Below are 15,047 nucleotides of genomic sequence, written 5' to 3'. Positions count from 1 at the left end.
AATTAAAAAAAATAACACAGTGGTATTAAGTATATTCATAAGGTGCAACCATCATCACTATCCAGTTCTGGAACTTCTTCGTCATCCCAAACAGAAGAATTTGGAATTAGTTCACCCAAATCCAAAACCCATTAAACAATAGCTCCCCAATTATTGCATCCCCCAGTCCCTGGTAACTTCTATTCTAATTTCTGTTTTTATAAAGCTGACTCTTCTACATAATTCATGTAAGTGGAATCATGTAATATTTGCCCTTTGGTGTCTGGCGTATCTCACTGTTTTCAAGGTTCATTTATGTTGTATCATGCAAAAGAATTTCATTCCTTTTAAAAAAAAATGTAGTGGGGCGCCTGGGTGGCTCAGTCGGTTGAGCATCTGCCTTCGGCTCAGGTCATGATCCTAGGGTCTTGGCATCAAGTCCTACATCAGGCTCCCTGCTTGGTGGGGAGTCTGCTTCTCTCTCTGCCTGCTGCTCCCCACTGCATGTGCTCTCTCTCTGACAAATAAATAAAATAAAATCTTTTTTAAAAATTGCGGTAAAACGCACATAACGTGGAATTTACCATCTTAGCCATTTTTTAAGTGTACAGTTCAGTGGCATTAAGTGCATTCACATTGTTGCACTATAATCACCACCATCCACTCAGTGCTCTTTTCATCTTGCAAAATTGAAACTCTTTACCCATTAAACAATAACTTCCCATCCACTTCTTTCTCCACTCACCCCGCCCCAGCCCTTAGCAACTATCTACTATCTGTCAATATGAATTTGACTACTCAGATATTTCATATAAGTGGAATTCTACTTTACTTGTCCTTTTGTGACTGGCTTATTTCTCTTAGCATAATGTCCTTAAGGTTCATTCATGTTGTAACGTGTCAGAATTTCCTTCCTTTTTAAGACTTAATAATATGCCGTTGTATGCATGTACCACATTTTATTTATCCATTTATTTGTCAGTGGACACTTGGGTTGTTTCCACCTTTGAGCTATTGCAAATAATAGTTCTGTGAACATGGGTATACGGGTACCTCTTTGAGTCCCTGCTTTCACTTCTTTTGAGTATGTTATCCGCAAAAGTGGGATTGCTGGACCATGTAGCCATTTGTGTTTAATTTTTTGAGCAACTGCCATACTGTTTTTATTTTCCATTCCCACCAACAGTGAATGAGGGTATCAATTTCTCCACATCCTTGCCAACACTGGTTATTTTTTGGTGTTTTTTTGATGGTAGCCCTTCTAATGGGTGTGAGGTGGTATCTTATTGTGATTTTGATTTGCATTTCCCTAATGATTAGTAATATTGAGCTTCTTTCCATGTGTTTATTGGCCATCTGAATAACTTCTTTGGAGAATTATCTTTCCAAGTCCTTTGCCTGTCTTTTAATCAGGTTGTTTTGTTATTGTTGAGATGTAAGAGTTCTTTATGTATTCTGGATTCCAGTCCCTTATCAGATAAATGCTTTGTAAATATTTCCTCCCATTCCATGAGTTATCTCGTTATTCTCTCATTGATAGTGCCCTTCATGCACAAAAGTTTTAAGTTTTGATAAAGTCCAGTTTATCTGTATTTTCTTTTATTGCCTCTGCTTTTGGCTTGATATTCATGAAAATCCATTTATCTTTTAATTTATGAGTGCTGGGTATATATCTTGGGGCATTTTTCTGCCCACTGATCTCAAGGCCAGGACCCCTGCATATGCTGCACAAGTTATGAAACACAACAGTCCTTAGGATTCTGTTTTTGAAAATTCAGGACTGTCTGAGAGAGTCAGTAAAACTGCAGAAAATGTATCTTCTGCAGGACCAGCAGGGAAGGCACAGCAAAACAGATTCATAACTTTACCAGAAACATACATTTAATTTGAACCCTGTAGAGGGATCATTCCTCCTGATATAAAAGGATTATTTCTTCTGGATTATACCTAGTTTTAGTTAACCCAAATTCTATTAAATGGAGAAATGTAATGTTAAGATGATGGTACTTAACACATATTCCTCAAAGTGAAACTAATTCTATTAGTGTATATTGGATCAAATTATAAACTGATAATTTCTGACTAGAAATTGGGTTTGGTGATTTCACCAAAATATTTGGCCTAATGTGGAAGATTCTAATGTCCATATACAGAGGTGTAGTAGTGATGAATATTAGTTTAGTAATGTTAAATCCCTCTCTAACGTGCATTGTACATAACAGACATTGAATAAGTATTTTTTAAAAGATTTTATTTATTTTTTTGAGGGGGTTGGAGAGAGCACAAGCAGGGGGAGCAGCAGAGGGAAAGGGAGATGCAGCTTCCCCGCTAAGCAGGGAGTCTGTCCTGGGGCTCAATCCCAGGACCCTGGGACCATGACCTGAGCTGAAGGCAGACGCTCAACCAGCTGAGCCACCCGGGCTCCCCTGAATAAGTATTTTTAATTAAAGTAAATATCTGTAATGATGGGACTTGGGTTCATTGCAGAAACTTTTTTTTTTTTTTTCAAAGCCATCTGACAAATATTCATTAAAAATTTTTTTTCTTGTAATAGGCAATGTATCTTCATGATTATTTTCTTTATATCTATTCATACTACAGTGTAAGAATGATGATGCTATACATTGAGATTAGAGATCAGTATGCATCTTACACCTGATGAGGTCCAGTGAATCAGAGGGGAATTGTGTGAGTGAAAATAGCTGCATGGGTTTATTTTTGTCTTTTCCATTTTTAAAAAGACAGGCATGGTTGCAGCCTATCTTCATTATTACCCAGAACTTATTGAAAATAAAGAATATGTGAAACCTACTGCCGAACTCCTCTCCCTTCTGATACTTGGTTCTTTTTTGCACAGTGAATTTCAGAAAACAATGTGTTAATAAACAGTATTGGTGGTTAGAACAGTTCCAAGTCTTTTGTGACTTGGAGCAGAAAGAAATGAAAATAAGTACAAAAATAGACTTAATCAAGCCATTGTGGTTTTACACATGCTATTTGGATTCTTGGAGTCAGAAGCAGACTTGAATTTAGTATCTGTATAGTTAAATATGTATTAATTCTGTACTTACTAAGAGGACAAAAGTTTTACAGATCTTGTGGTGAGAAGCTACTCTGAACTCTGTAAAGCACAGCCACAAGATTCAAGATGAGAGACGTCTCCTAAGAATTAGTACATGGAAAGAGAGAATACATTGACAAAGTAAAAACTATCAGCTAATGAATCAAAAACATTCTGGGGGCACTTGGGTGGCTCATTTGGTTAAGCGTCTCATTCTTGGTTTAGACTCAGGTCATGATCTCAGGGTTATGAGATCGAGCCCCGAGTTGGGATCTGAGCTCATCAGGGATTCTGAGATTCTCTCCCCTTCTCTCCCTGTGTCCCTCCCCCTGCTTGAGCGCACACATGCTTTTCCTTTCTTTCTTTCTCTCTCTCTCAAATAAATAAATAAATAAATAAATAAAATATCTTAAAAAATTCTGGAAACCTGAGTGTTTCTGGACTTTGCTCTTCTCTCAGTCTATCCCCACAGCCTCTTGGTTTTATCTCCCCCACAGAGCTCTAGTAGCTCCCTCTCTTCTCTTTCCTTGCTGCACACGTCTTGCTTCAGGTTCTGTATCTACCCAGGAACAGTACTCCACAATGCTTCTGTTTTATCCTCTGGGCTTTTCTCTTTCACCTCAAACTCCTTTGTGCAACCCGGCAGACCTGCTCAGGAATCCTATCCATCTGTGGCTCAGGCCTGTGGTTGTGGCTAACGCCATCACCGCTGGTGTCAGTGAGTGTGTTAAATGCAGATTTGATCCTGTCAGCTCACTCCCCATCCACTAACCCCCCATGCGCATGCTTTCCGTCTCTCAGTCACTGAGATGTTGGACATCTTTATAGTTCCTCTTGATCTGACCTTTGAATACCTCTTTAGCTTTATCTCTTGCCCCTATTAGCATACCCTCCATTCCTGCCTTTGTAGTGTAGTGGATAAGGGTGATGGCTCAGGAGTTAGACCACCTTGTTTCATATCCTGGTTCAAGCATGTTATCTGTGTGTCCTTGGACAAGTTGTTCTCTAGAGCTAACAACCTGTCTGAATGGGACATTGACCAATCAGAGCGGATGATGTTAGAAAAGAGCCAGTGTTGGTACATACCAGGTCAGTTTTATCCCATGCCTTAGTTCCTTCATCTGTGAGATGGACATGATAAAACCTACTTCATTGTGAAGATTAAATGCGATTATTCATGCAGTATTCTTAGACCAGGACTGGCACAGGTAAGGATTGAGTAAATGGTGGCTATTACTCTCCTTACCATTACGTATGACTCCTTAGGCAACATGCTCTTCATGCTTCTGGACTTAACTCTGCCTAAAAGGTCTTTTTTTCCTGGATACCTTTTTATTTCTCTGATAAGACTGCTGACAGATCACTTCCTTTAGAAAATCTCAATAATTTTTTCACTCCTCTTTGCCCAAGACATTCTTGTGTTTCCATATAGCATCTTGTTCATAATTTTATCCCAGCACGTATCCTTCTATATAGTCATGTATCTCTATTTGTCTTACTAGGAACTAGTTGAACTAGTTGAGAACTAGGAACTACAGGAACTAGTTGTTTTATTTTTTTTATTGCCAGTATCTTGCATTTACTAATATTTACCGAATCAATGAAAATATTAGTTTGTGTGTACATGATAGTGACTTCTTTAACAAGGGTCTGTTTAAAGTTATTATTGGGGCAGTTGATAAAATTAGAGTATCATCTTTATTATTCTGCAGCTTTTCTACAAGATTGAAATTATTTCAAAGTAGAGAGTTTACAGAAATACCTGCTTTATCATAGTACATGCTCTTAAAATTTTTTAACAATATGAGATTACAAGTGAAAATGCTCTGTGTTCCTACAGTTCCACCCCCAGAGATAACTGTAGTTAGCAGTTAGATGTATATAGCAATGTAAACAAAAATGTGTTGTCAATTGAGAGCCTTGAATTAGATAATCTCTAGATTGTCTTTTAGCTCTTAGGTCCTCTTACTCTTAGGCAGAGAGAGGGAGGACAGAGAAAGGAAAAGGAAAAGTCTGTTTAGTGTGCTTATGACACTTTTAAGTGCTTATCTTGAGGCATATTTCTGCTGATTAGAGGGTTGTTTAGATTGTAGCTTCTCTTGACCCCAAGACCAGAACCACAGCATATGCTGTGCAAATTGCTCCCAGCTGACCTGCATCTATGGCTCAGGTCTGTGGTTGTGACGCACAGTGTCACCACCTAGTGGCAGTGCAAGTTTCTACAGTGCAGAAACAATTTTTGGAAAGTGTCAGAAAAAAACGTTTGAACACTATAGGAGTTGCTTGCAATTCCATTTACTCTTCAAGGGTATTTTATTACTATTTGGCACATAGGTTTTCAATTTCATGTATTTGGCACAAAGATTTTAAATTACAAGTTAAGTGACAAAAAGAAAAGTTTTAAGTAACGATAGATAGTAATGAAAGATCAAATATCCATTTTATATAGTTTACACACATTTTTTCTGTAATGCTATAATAATCCAGCATTTATCCAGTTTTTAAAGTACCAGGAATAAACTCTTGAATATTGTTTGATGTTAAGAAAAACACTTTGGGCACCTGGGTGGCTCAGTCGGCTAAGTGTCTGACTTTTGATTTCCGCTCAGTTCATGAGATCGAGCCCTGCATTGGGCTTCTGCGCTGGGCATGAAGCCTGCTTGAGATTCTCTCTCTCCTTCTGCCCCTTCACCTGTGCACACTTGCTCTCCCTCTCTCTCTCTGTCTCTTTCTCTCTCTCTAGTAAATAAATAAAATTTTTAAAAAAGAATACTTTAGCTACAAGATCCCCGACTAAGTAATATTAACAGTGGATTATCAATCTTATAAAATTCCAGTTTTGTAATATGTAAAACTCAAATAATTTTAAGAGTCTTTATGATATTTCCTTTAGGTGAAATTCCTAAGCAGGTTAAAGTGAAAAAATTGAAGAACCTAAAGACTCTGGATTCTAAACCTGGTATTGATTTTTATTATTATATTTTATTATTTTTATTTATTTTTAAATATATACTTATGCGGGTACTTGGGTCTTACTATTTACCGTATTTTCTTTACTTCTTAGGAGTTTATACTTCTTATAAGCCATATCTAAGTAGAGATGAAGAGATCATAAAACAATTGCAGAAGGTAATTCCTTGCTCCTGTTATTAATATAAATTTCCTTGTGCAAGTAAACAATATCCAGTTAGGCAGTATGTGCGTTATGTACAATAATGTGAAATGAGGTCTTTCTTTTGAACCAAAGCTTCACAAAAATTAGAAGCCTAAGCAGCAACAATTATGCACTTGAAATATGGGGCTGCAGCTACCAACTAGTGCCAGTCTTTCTAGAAACTTGGGAGTTACAGTGAAAAAGTCATGGACTCTTCCATGAGGTAGTTTAGCATCCAACAGGGGATAGTTAGCATTTTTTGGAAAATGTAAATAATACTCATATAGCAAGTGTGAAGTAAAGACAGTTCATTGTAAACTGATACTTTCAAGTGTGGGATGAACACGAGATGTTTTGCTCTAAGGGTTTCTTCAAGGATATTGCACAATAAACTTCAGATTAAATTACTTCAAGGTGAGTTCTAGGTTTGTTTTTTTTTTTAATCAAGTAAAAGTATGTATTTACATATCAGTTGAAAACTATAATTATGCATTGTTTTATATTCCCTTACACTAGAATGTAGGTTTCATTGCTCTTTCTTTTAAGGGTGTACAGCAGAAACGTCCTTCTGAGGCTCAAAGTGTTATTCTCCGACGCTATTTTTTGGAACTGACACAAAGCTTCATCATTCCATTAGTAAGTTAACATATGTATTTGTTTAACTTAATGATTTGTTGAAGGATGTATGAATGTTTTCCCCATTCACAAAAACCTTAAGTTGTGTGTTTTGCCTGCTCATGTGTTTGTTGATTAAAAATAGAGCCCTTTGCAGGAGACCTGGACTCTGTTCTAATATTAACTGTGTAACTTTGGCAAGTCACTTCCTCTCCCTGACCCTCATTTTCTTTATCTGTAAAATATGGCTAATTCCACTTTTCCTAAATATCTTTCAGGGTTGCTGTGAATCTTAAATGAGATAATTGTGAAATATTATATAATTATTCCATTTTTATACCTTAAAACAAGGTTAACCTGGAGCTTCTTTCTCTGATATTATTTCCCTGTTTTTTCCAAAGCTACTTTTTTTAAGGATTTTATTTATTTATTTATTTATTTATTTATTTATTTATTTATTTATTTGAGAAAGAGAGAGAGAGAGCACAAGCCAGGGGAGAGACAGAACCTCAAGCAGACTCTGTGCTGAGCGCAGAGCCTGGTGCGGGGCTCAACCTCACAACCTTGAGATCATGACCTGAAATCAAGAGTCAGACACTTACCCAACTGAGCCAACCAGGTGTCCCTCTGATACTATTTTCTTGAGCGCAATTGGATATGATATCCATGAGACCAGTGACTCCATGATGACAGGGGCCTTATCTGTCTTGTTCATTATCTTTTCCTCAGTCTGGCATCTGGTAGCACTCAGTATTTATGGAATAAATGACTAGATAATATGGTTATTCTATGAAATTCAGTAGAATAGCATATTAAAATACTAGAAGATGCCTCACAGTTATCAGACAGTACCATATGTGGTCCTAGTCTGCAGACTGCATTGGAGAAAGATTCCATGTAGTTATTAATGTAATCTATCTATGAATATTATATGGGAGCAACCTGGAGATCTTTGCTATTACATTTTGAGGCGAAATAGTCTTTCTTGGTCTATGGATGTTAATTAATTTTGTTCCATTTAAATCTGTTTGATTTGAAATGAACTTTACTGTAGTGCTTAAGGGCATGGGCTGAAGTCAAGTAGACCTGAGTTCAGGTTCAGGCTATGTGACCTTGGGCAGCCTATTTAGCTTTTCAAAGCCTCTTTTCCAGTAATAATGGCCACATGGGCTGGTTGCAAGGATTAAAAGAGATGATGCATATAAAATGTTGAGTACATTTCCTGGCACATACTCACCCTGTAGGGTTAATGACTATCACTAAAAATACGCAGTCCTTTGGATTATTTAAGATTTAGTTAAATTCTTACTGAAAATCTGACTTCTCAATTCAGTCTAAATTTTGCTATGTCTGTTATGGGGAGCGATGCATTGCTGCTGTCCATTGAAAGAGCATATGATGAAAAACTTGTAAACCCATTTCTTTTAAGGGGGTCTGTTTATATGTTTTTGAAGACTCTCTAGGTATGCCTAACTTTGGGGCACCTGGGTGGCTCAATTGGTTGAGTGTCTGACTCTTGATTTTGGCTTGGGTCGTAGTCTCAGGGTTGTGGGATTGGGCCCTGCATCAGGCTCTGTGCTCAGCGCAGAGTCTGCTTGGTATTCTGTCTCTCCCTCTTCTTCTCCTCCTCCCTTCCCTTGCATGGGCATGTGTTTCTCTCTCTCTCTCTCTCTCAAATAAATAAATAAAATCTTTAAAAAAAAAAAAGAATGCCCAACTTTGATTCATTTTTTCTTGGTTTCAGGAAAGATATGTGGCAAGCTTGATGCCTTTGCAGAAAAGTATCTCTCCATGGAAGGTATAACTGTATTCAGTTAAATTCTTATTTGAGTTCTCATACTGTAATTAACTTCTGGGAGTATATCCATTTCTGATTTTTAAATCAGTATGTCCTAATTTCTAGAGTCCACCCCAACTAAGACAGTTCCTTCCAGAAGAATTTATGAAAACACTTGAGAAAACAGGACCTCAGCTGACCTCTAGAATAAAAGGCGACTGGATTGGACTTTATCGGTTGGTCTTTTTTTCTTCTTTTTCACCCATATGTAGAGCTTTATTTAAAAACAAAACAGGGGCGCCTGGGTGGCACAGCAGTTAAACGTCTGCCTTCGGCTCAGGGCGTGATCCCGGCATTCTGGGATCGAGCCCCACATCAGGCTCCTCTGCTATGGGCCTGCTTCGTCCTCTCCCACTTCCCCTGCTTGTGTTCCCTCCCTCGCTGGCTGTCTCTATCTCTGTCGAATAAATAAATACAAAAAAATAATAATAAAAACAAAACAAAAAACCTGGCCTTAAACTTATATTTTTTTAAAGAAATTCAAATAAATAAATAAAAATTTCATTGTTTCACATGGTTCTCCAAGCTATAGGTAGGAAAGCTATTGAGGAGAGGAAGTAAGTCATAATCAATTTGCTTTTTTAAAATTTATTTTTATAGGCATTTTCTAAAATCTCCAAATTTTGATGGTTGGTTCAAGACCCGGAGGAAGGAAATGACCCAGAAATTGGAGGCACTCCATTTAGAAGCTCTTTGTGAAGAGGTTAGAAAACAGTGTGTTTGTGTGATGATTAACAACTATTGAAAATAAAGATAACATTACCCTTAGAGGCTGGGAGATTATACCCATATCTACTACTTTGTAAATAGTAATACCTAACTTTTCTGAATCATGTGCTGTGTGTCAAGGACTGTGTAAGTGCTTTAGATGGATAATGTCTTTTAATCCCCACAATGATTCATTAAAGTAAGTGTGTTATAATCTGCATGATGATACCCCTAAGGATTATAAGTTAAGTGACTTGCTTCAGATGGCATCATTGCTAAGTAATGGAGCCAGCAGTGCACTAGAGACCCGCTTACACGGATGCAGAGGAGCTAACTGTGTACATGTCTTCCCAGCTTTGTGTTCGGTGAGCTCAGGTTGGTAGCTTGAAAATTGGCTACAGTGAGAGTATTATACCACATTGGTAAATGCTACAAACCAAAGACTTTTCCTGGAGAACTGGCGGTTAAATATTTACTAGCATTCCCCTGGATGGAATCAAGATTCAAATCAAGATTTCCAGTATTAACAATTTTTTCCCTGTATTTTGACTGTTTATAATTTGTCACCAGACTATTTTAAATTGAGCTACTTGTGAAAATATAAAGGATAGTCTCATCTTTATTTGGCTTGAGGTGGGCTAGCCTTGAAGTGAAATTTCTAATCATAAACTCCCAGTGACTGTGGTTGTGAGAGAAGGAATACAATGAAGGCAACCACAAATAAGCTTGTTTGTCGATGTGAAAGTTTACATCCAGTAATATATTCATGTTCACAGTTACCTTAATTTATTAGTTAATGTTCCTTATAAATTAAAGTACCTACTACTTAGTAGGGATGGGGGTTAGTATTGTACTTAGAGGTGCAACTTTTTCATTGATCTAAAAGGACTACCTCAGAAAGGAGTATCTTAAATTTTGTTTTATTTCCAACTATTAGACAGTTCTAGTTAATGCCAAAAATTATCTAATTAATGTTGTTAGACTATCATGTGGTGAATGATTCTTGTACTAGAATGCCGTATCTGAGTTACATACTCTATTCTCCTTTTCCTTCCTATCCTTCCTGCTCAGTAGCCTCGCCTGTTAAAATAGAGCAGTTTGAAAAGTATTTTGAGTATTTACTGATTTGGGATTTGTTTATTCTTGTAGGACTTACTTCTCTGGACTCAGAAACACACAGAAGTAGAAACAGTAGACCTTGTATTGAAGCTAAAAAATAAGATGGTATGTAGCCAAAACAGCAAAGATCCATGAAGGTGTTTTCCTCACATTTGAGGTGACAGTTCATGATGTGTTGCAGAAATAGTTTTTTAAAGTGAGAGCACTTGAGATTGGTCGGTAAATGGTAGAACTGACTGAAAATACTTGGTCACTCAAGAAGATCACAGTCACACCAGATAATTTTAAAAGTAGTTACAGGGAGTCTAATGAGCTCTACAAAAAACATTGTCGCTTATATTTAATACCACATGGTACCTATAGGTATTATCTATTAATTTACATAGAAGTCTTTTATTGAGCTCAGCAATGTATTGTTTAAATGGCATGTTCTTTGCTTTTTTACCGTTTCTCTAAATTCTAATGTAAGTTTGAATTTTCCAAATCATTAGACCATTAAAGTTGTTCATTTAGTCTGTATTAATACAGACTCAGAGGGTAATTTAAATATTTACAAATGTTCCTTCTGTAGTTGCAGGCTGATCGAGAGCATTTACCTGTGAAACCTGACACTATGGAAAAGTTACGGACACACATCGATGCAATTATCTTAGCATTGCCAGAGGACCTACAAGGCATACTGCTCAAAACGGGCATGACATGATGTTTGCCAGGATTTTCCAGCCAAAAAGGATTGTGCACCATGAAGCATACTGACATTTCAACCCAACGCACAAAGGAGATGTCTCAGCGTGGAAAATAGCCGTGAATGCTAGCTACAGGGTGGAAAGACTATACTGACAAATAGACCTTTTTAGTGCATTATTTTTAAAAACGGTTATCTGTGGTGGTTCCACTTTAATACTGAAACACTGAAAGGCATTTCTATATTTTTAATCATGTTCTAAAGTGCTCTTATGAGAGACCTGTGGGGCCATCAGTATAAGTGATTCCAAACTGCAGTGCTGGCATTGCAGATATTTTTTTAAATTGGTGCTGCTTTGCCCAATCATGTTAAAACTCAGGGGGATATAAAAATAACATTCACACTGGCTATCTTCTTAAGAAGAAGGAAAAGACTGATCTGTCCGACTGTAGTTAGAAGTAATTAATGCTTTTGTAGTGCCTTCTGTTGTCCTACATGTTTCACAAAGCTCAGCTGCTAGTCTTGAAGCTTTTTCTTAACTCAATTATGCTGTGTAATTTTATAAGGCATTCTTCTGAGTAATCACTGCTTAAAGATACATTTCTTGCCTCCCATCATGTTTATTAGTAGTGCCCCGGTGTTTTGTTTTGTTTCCAGTTGTCAAGTAGGTTTCATTTTGTTATATTCTATATCATTTCAAGTTTAATCTTATCAGTTTCTCCAAAGGCAAGAAAGTATCTAATATTAATTATGGAAGAGTTTATTTCTTCTAACCATTTACTAGTTGAACCTGTTTAAGTTAATTAGCTTGGATGTTTTTTAGAGACATTCTAATTGTAAAGCTCATAATCAGCTATTTTTTAAACTGAACTATTTTCATTTCAAAGGCATTCATAAACCATTTATGTTATAGTCATGTAAGTGATTATGAGATTAGTTTTCTGCATTACTTGTTTGGTAGGGTTTTTGCCCCCCAAATTAATATTTCTCAGAACACTTTCCCTACTGTTGTTAGACGTGGGGACTTTTGCCTAAATCACTGTTACAGCTAGTTTTTTGTTGTTGTTGTTGTTGTTTTGTTTCTGTTTTGTTTTGTTTAAACAGTACTACCTTGCCAAAAATAGAAGATTGTGGTTTGGTAGAGTAAGGTTGTTTGGTTTGTGTTTGAATAGGAGTGTCCTCCAGAAGCCACTATTTAAAATAGCCACACATGACATAGCACATATGTAAATAGCTGTGTCTTGAATTACCCTCTCAGCAACCAAATTTAGTTGTATGTGTTTGTAAAAGAAATGGCTTCAGAAGCTGTCTCTTGTTTTCTGCTAATGCAACTCTTAAGGGCACTCCTGACCCAGAAAGCCTCTTTGTGTTTGTACCTGTGGTCTTATACCTAAATGTGCCCTTTTCTCATGGATACAGTCTCTTGAAGCATACCTCAAAGTCATAGAGAGAATATGGCATTTGAAAGAAATCATTTGCCTTGGATCATATGAGTTATTTTGTGAAACAACAGTGTCCTTATGGAAAAGGGGCAACTACTTTTATATGCTAAAGTATTTCATATCTTTCTGGGAAACCTTATTTAGGTATAAATGGTCATCTTATTATTTTTCAAAAAGGGGTATTTTAATAATCTTAACGATTTATATGCAGTTTGTGACCAGAATTTGAAAGTTGTTAGTGTCATATCAAGGATCTTTTAAATTATACCACTACAGGATGTATCATTTCAAGTTTATTTTGCACAGCTAAAGAGTAGCAAAGGATGCCAAGTAGCATAATAACAGTGTGTTTATATTTACTGTATTTAACTAAAGCCTGACACATGTTGAAAATCATATCATACTTAACCTGGTTTATCTATTAGTTTCAAATTATGTACTTGTAAAATTAATTCAAGATTGCATTGGGAATCTGAGAAAGACTGGTAACAATTTTTTGTGTGATTTTCAGTGTTGTCCTTTTTTTTTTTTTTTTTTTTGAGGAGACATTGTTAAGCTCTAAAACCTGCCGTTTAATGTTTATCTCCACCAGCATCAGAGGGAATCACTGCTTTCAGGGTGTTATGTAATGCCTAGTGCCTTCTGTTTTCGTGAAGAGGAGGTTTTGTGAAGGCATTTATGGTCATTACTGAAAAATGAATTAAAGGCCTTGGATTTTAAAGCACTTGGATGTCTTGTGTTATTTCTCAGTAAGGTTGGAGTGCTTGAGAAAATGCATAATAAATGAAACTTGTGCATTATGAGTTTCCTTTTACTTCCCATCTTATTTTTAAAAACTCAAATGAAAACCTTCTTCTGTTTACTATGAACATGTGAACAAGCAGTCAGGTGTAATAACAGATCAGTGAAGTGATTTCATATCCTAGTTGGCAGTGTATTGACTTTATGAAATGTTCTGATGAAAAAGTTTTAGCTTAATAATGTAGCTGTTGTTGGATTCTTGGATTCTCCCTTATTTACTACTTTTTTTTTTTTACCTTTTTTTTAAATCTCAAATTAAGTTTTAGCTTAATAATGTAGCTGTTGTTGGATTCTTGGATTCTCCCTTATTTACTACTTTTTTTTTTTTTTACCTTTTTTTAAATCTCAAATTACTTTTATTTCTTCCTCTCTCTTTTTTAAAGCATATGATACTATCCTTTGGATTTTAATTTATTCGTTGATAATAAAATATATTGGCTGTTGCTCCTTTTTGAAGTTACTGGGTAATATCCTTAAAAGTGTACTATAAAATATTTCAGTACATTTAAAAGAGATTCTGTTAAAATCTGTCCTTTTGTTTTCATTCGCTCATAACTTAATTCATTTATTTTTATTTTTTTCAGAACAAAACAATAAGTCTATTACATTGTTACAGTACAGTTCAATATGCTATGCAATATAATTACATATATGACTTCATCCTTACAATATTCCTATTAAAAAGCATGCACTTTTTAAAAATTTTATTTTATTTTATTTTGAGAGAGAGAGTGCACACACGAGCAGGAGTAGGGGCACAAAGGGAGAGGAAGAGAGAGAATCTTAAGCAGACTCCACATGAAAGCCTGATGTGGGGCTCAATCTCACGACCCTGAGATCATGACCTGAGCTGAAATCAAGAGCTGGATGCTTAACCAACTGAGCCACCCAGGCATCCCAGGCATGCACTTTTCTATTCCTATTTCACAGTAAGAAAACTGAGAACAGAGTGGTCAAAAATCTTGACTAACGTTATGTGACTGCTAAGGGTAGAGCTAGGACTTATGCAGTTGTCATAATATACTGCTTTGAGCTGTGTATTTTGAATTTATATTTTTCTAAGTAATTGTAAGTTTCGTTTTAAAAATATGTATTTGTATCAAAATAATATATGCAAGAGTTGAAGCAACAAGACGTACAAAAAGGTCTATCATAAAAAGCAAATTAATTTCATATGCTATCTCAATACCATACTGCATACTCCAAAGATGTTTTTAACTCTTCCTATTTTAGTTCATTCTAATAATTCTGAACATATATTTATATCTTGATTCCTTGATCTACCAATTTTAGTATTTGTTGATGATGTTTCAAGTGATATTACTGGCTATCTTTTTGTTTTGTTTTTATTTGAATTCAGTTAACTCCATATATTATTGGTTCCAGCAGTTTTATAAAACACCCAGTGCTCATTATACCACGTGCCCTCCTTAATGTCCATCACCCAGTTACCCCGCTCCCCCACCCCTCCAGCAACCCAAAGTTTGTTTCCTATGATTAAGAGTCTCTTACGGTCTGTCTCCCTCTCTGATTTTGTCTTGTTTTATTTTTTCTTCTCTTCCCTATGATCCTCTGTTTTGTTTCTTAAATTCCATATATGAGTGAGATCATATGATAATTGTCTTTCTCTGATTGACTTTTACTTA

At 36.1% G+C, this 15,047-nt stretch overlaps 1 protein-coding gene across 3 annotated transcripts in view; it reads left to right on the top strand.

The window, feature by feature from the left end:
• DENND6A (DENN domain containing 6A) overlaps window positions 1-13,324 on the top strand; it is a 56,629-nt gene extending 43,305 nt beyond the window's left edge. For all 3 annotated transcript variants that reach the window (XM_034658505.1, XM_034658504.1, XM_034658506.1), the window contains 8 exons: window positions 5,934-5,999; window positions 6,105-6,169; window positions 6,741-6,830; window positions 8,554-8,607; window positions 8,713-8,822; window positions 9,247-9,349; window positions 10,504-10,578; window positions 11,045-13,324. In XM_034658505.1, the coding sequence (XP_034514396.1) occupies window positions 5,934-5,999; window positions 6,105-6,169; window positions 6,741-6,830; window positions 8,554-8,607; window positions 8,713-8,822; window positions 9,247-9,349; window positions 10,504-10,578; window positions 11,045-11,176 (695 nt within the window). In that variant the 3' untranslated portion in view covers window positions 11,177-13,324. The remainder of the gene's footprint in view (window positions 1-5,933; window positions 6,000-6,104; window positions 6,170-6,740; window positions 6,831-8,553; window positions 8,608-8,712; window positions 8,823-9,246; window positions 9,350-10,503; window positions 10,579-11,044) is intronic.
• The last annotated feature ends 1,723 nt before the right edge of the window (window positions 13,325-15,047 follow it).

This window comes from Ailuropoda melanoleuca, chromosome 4, assembly GCF_002007445.2.
Source record: "Ailuropoda melanoleuca isolate Jingjing chromosome 4, ASM200744v2, whole genome shotgun sequence".
Taxonomy (NCBI): Eukaryota; Metazoa; Chordata; class Mammalia; order Carnivora; family Ursidae; genus Ailuropoda; species Ailuropoda melanoleuca.
This window is presented reverse-complemented; position numbering and strand designations above follow the sequence as displayed.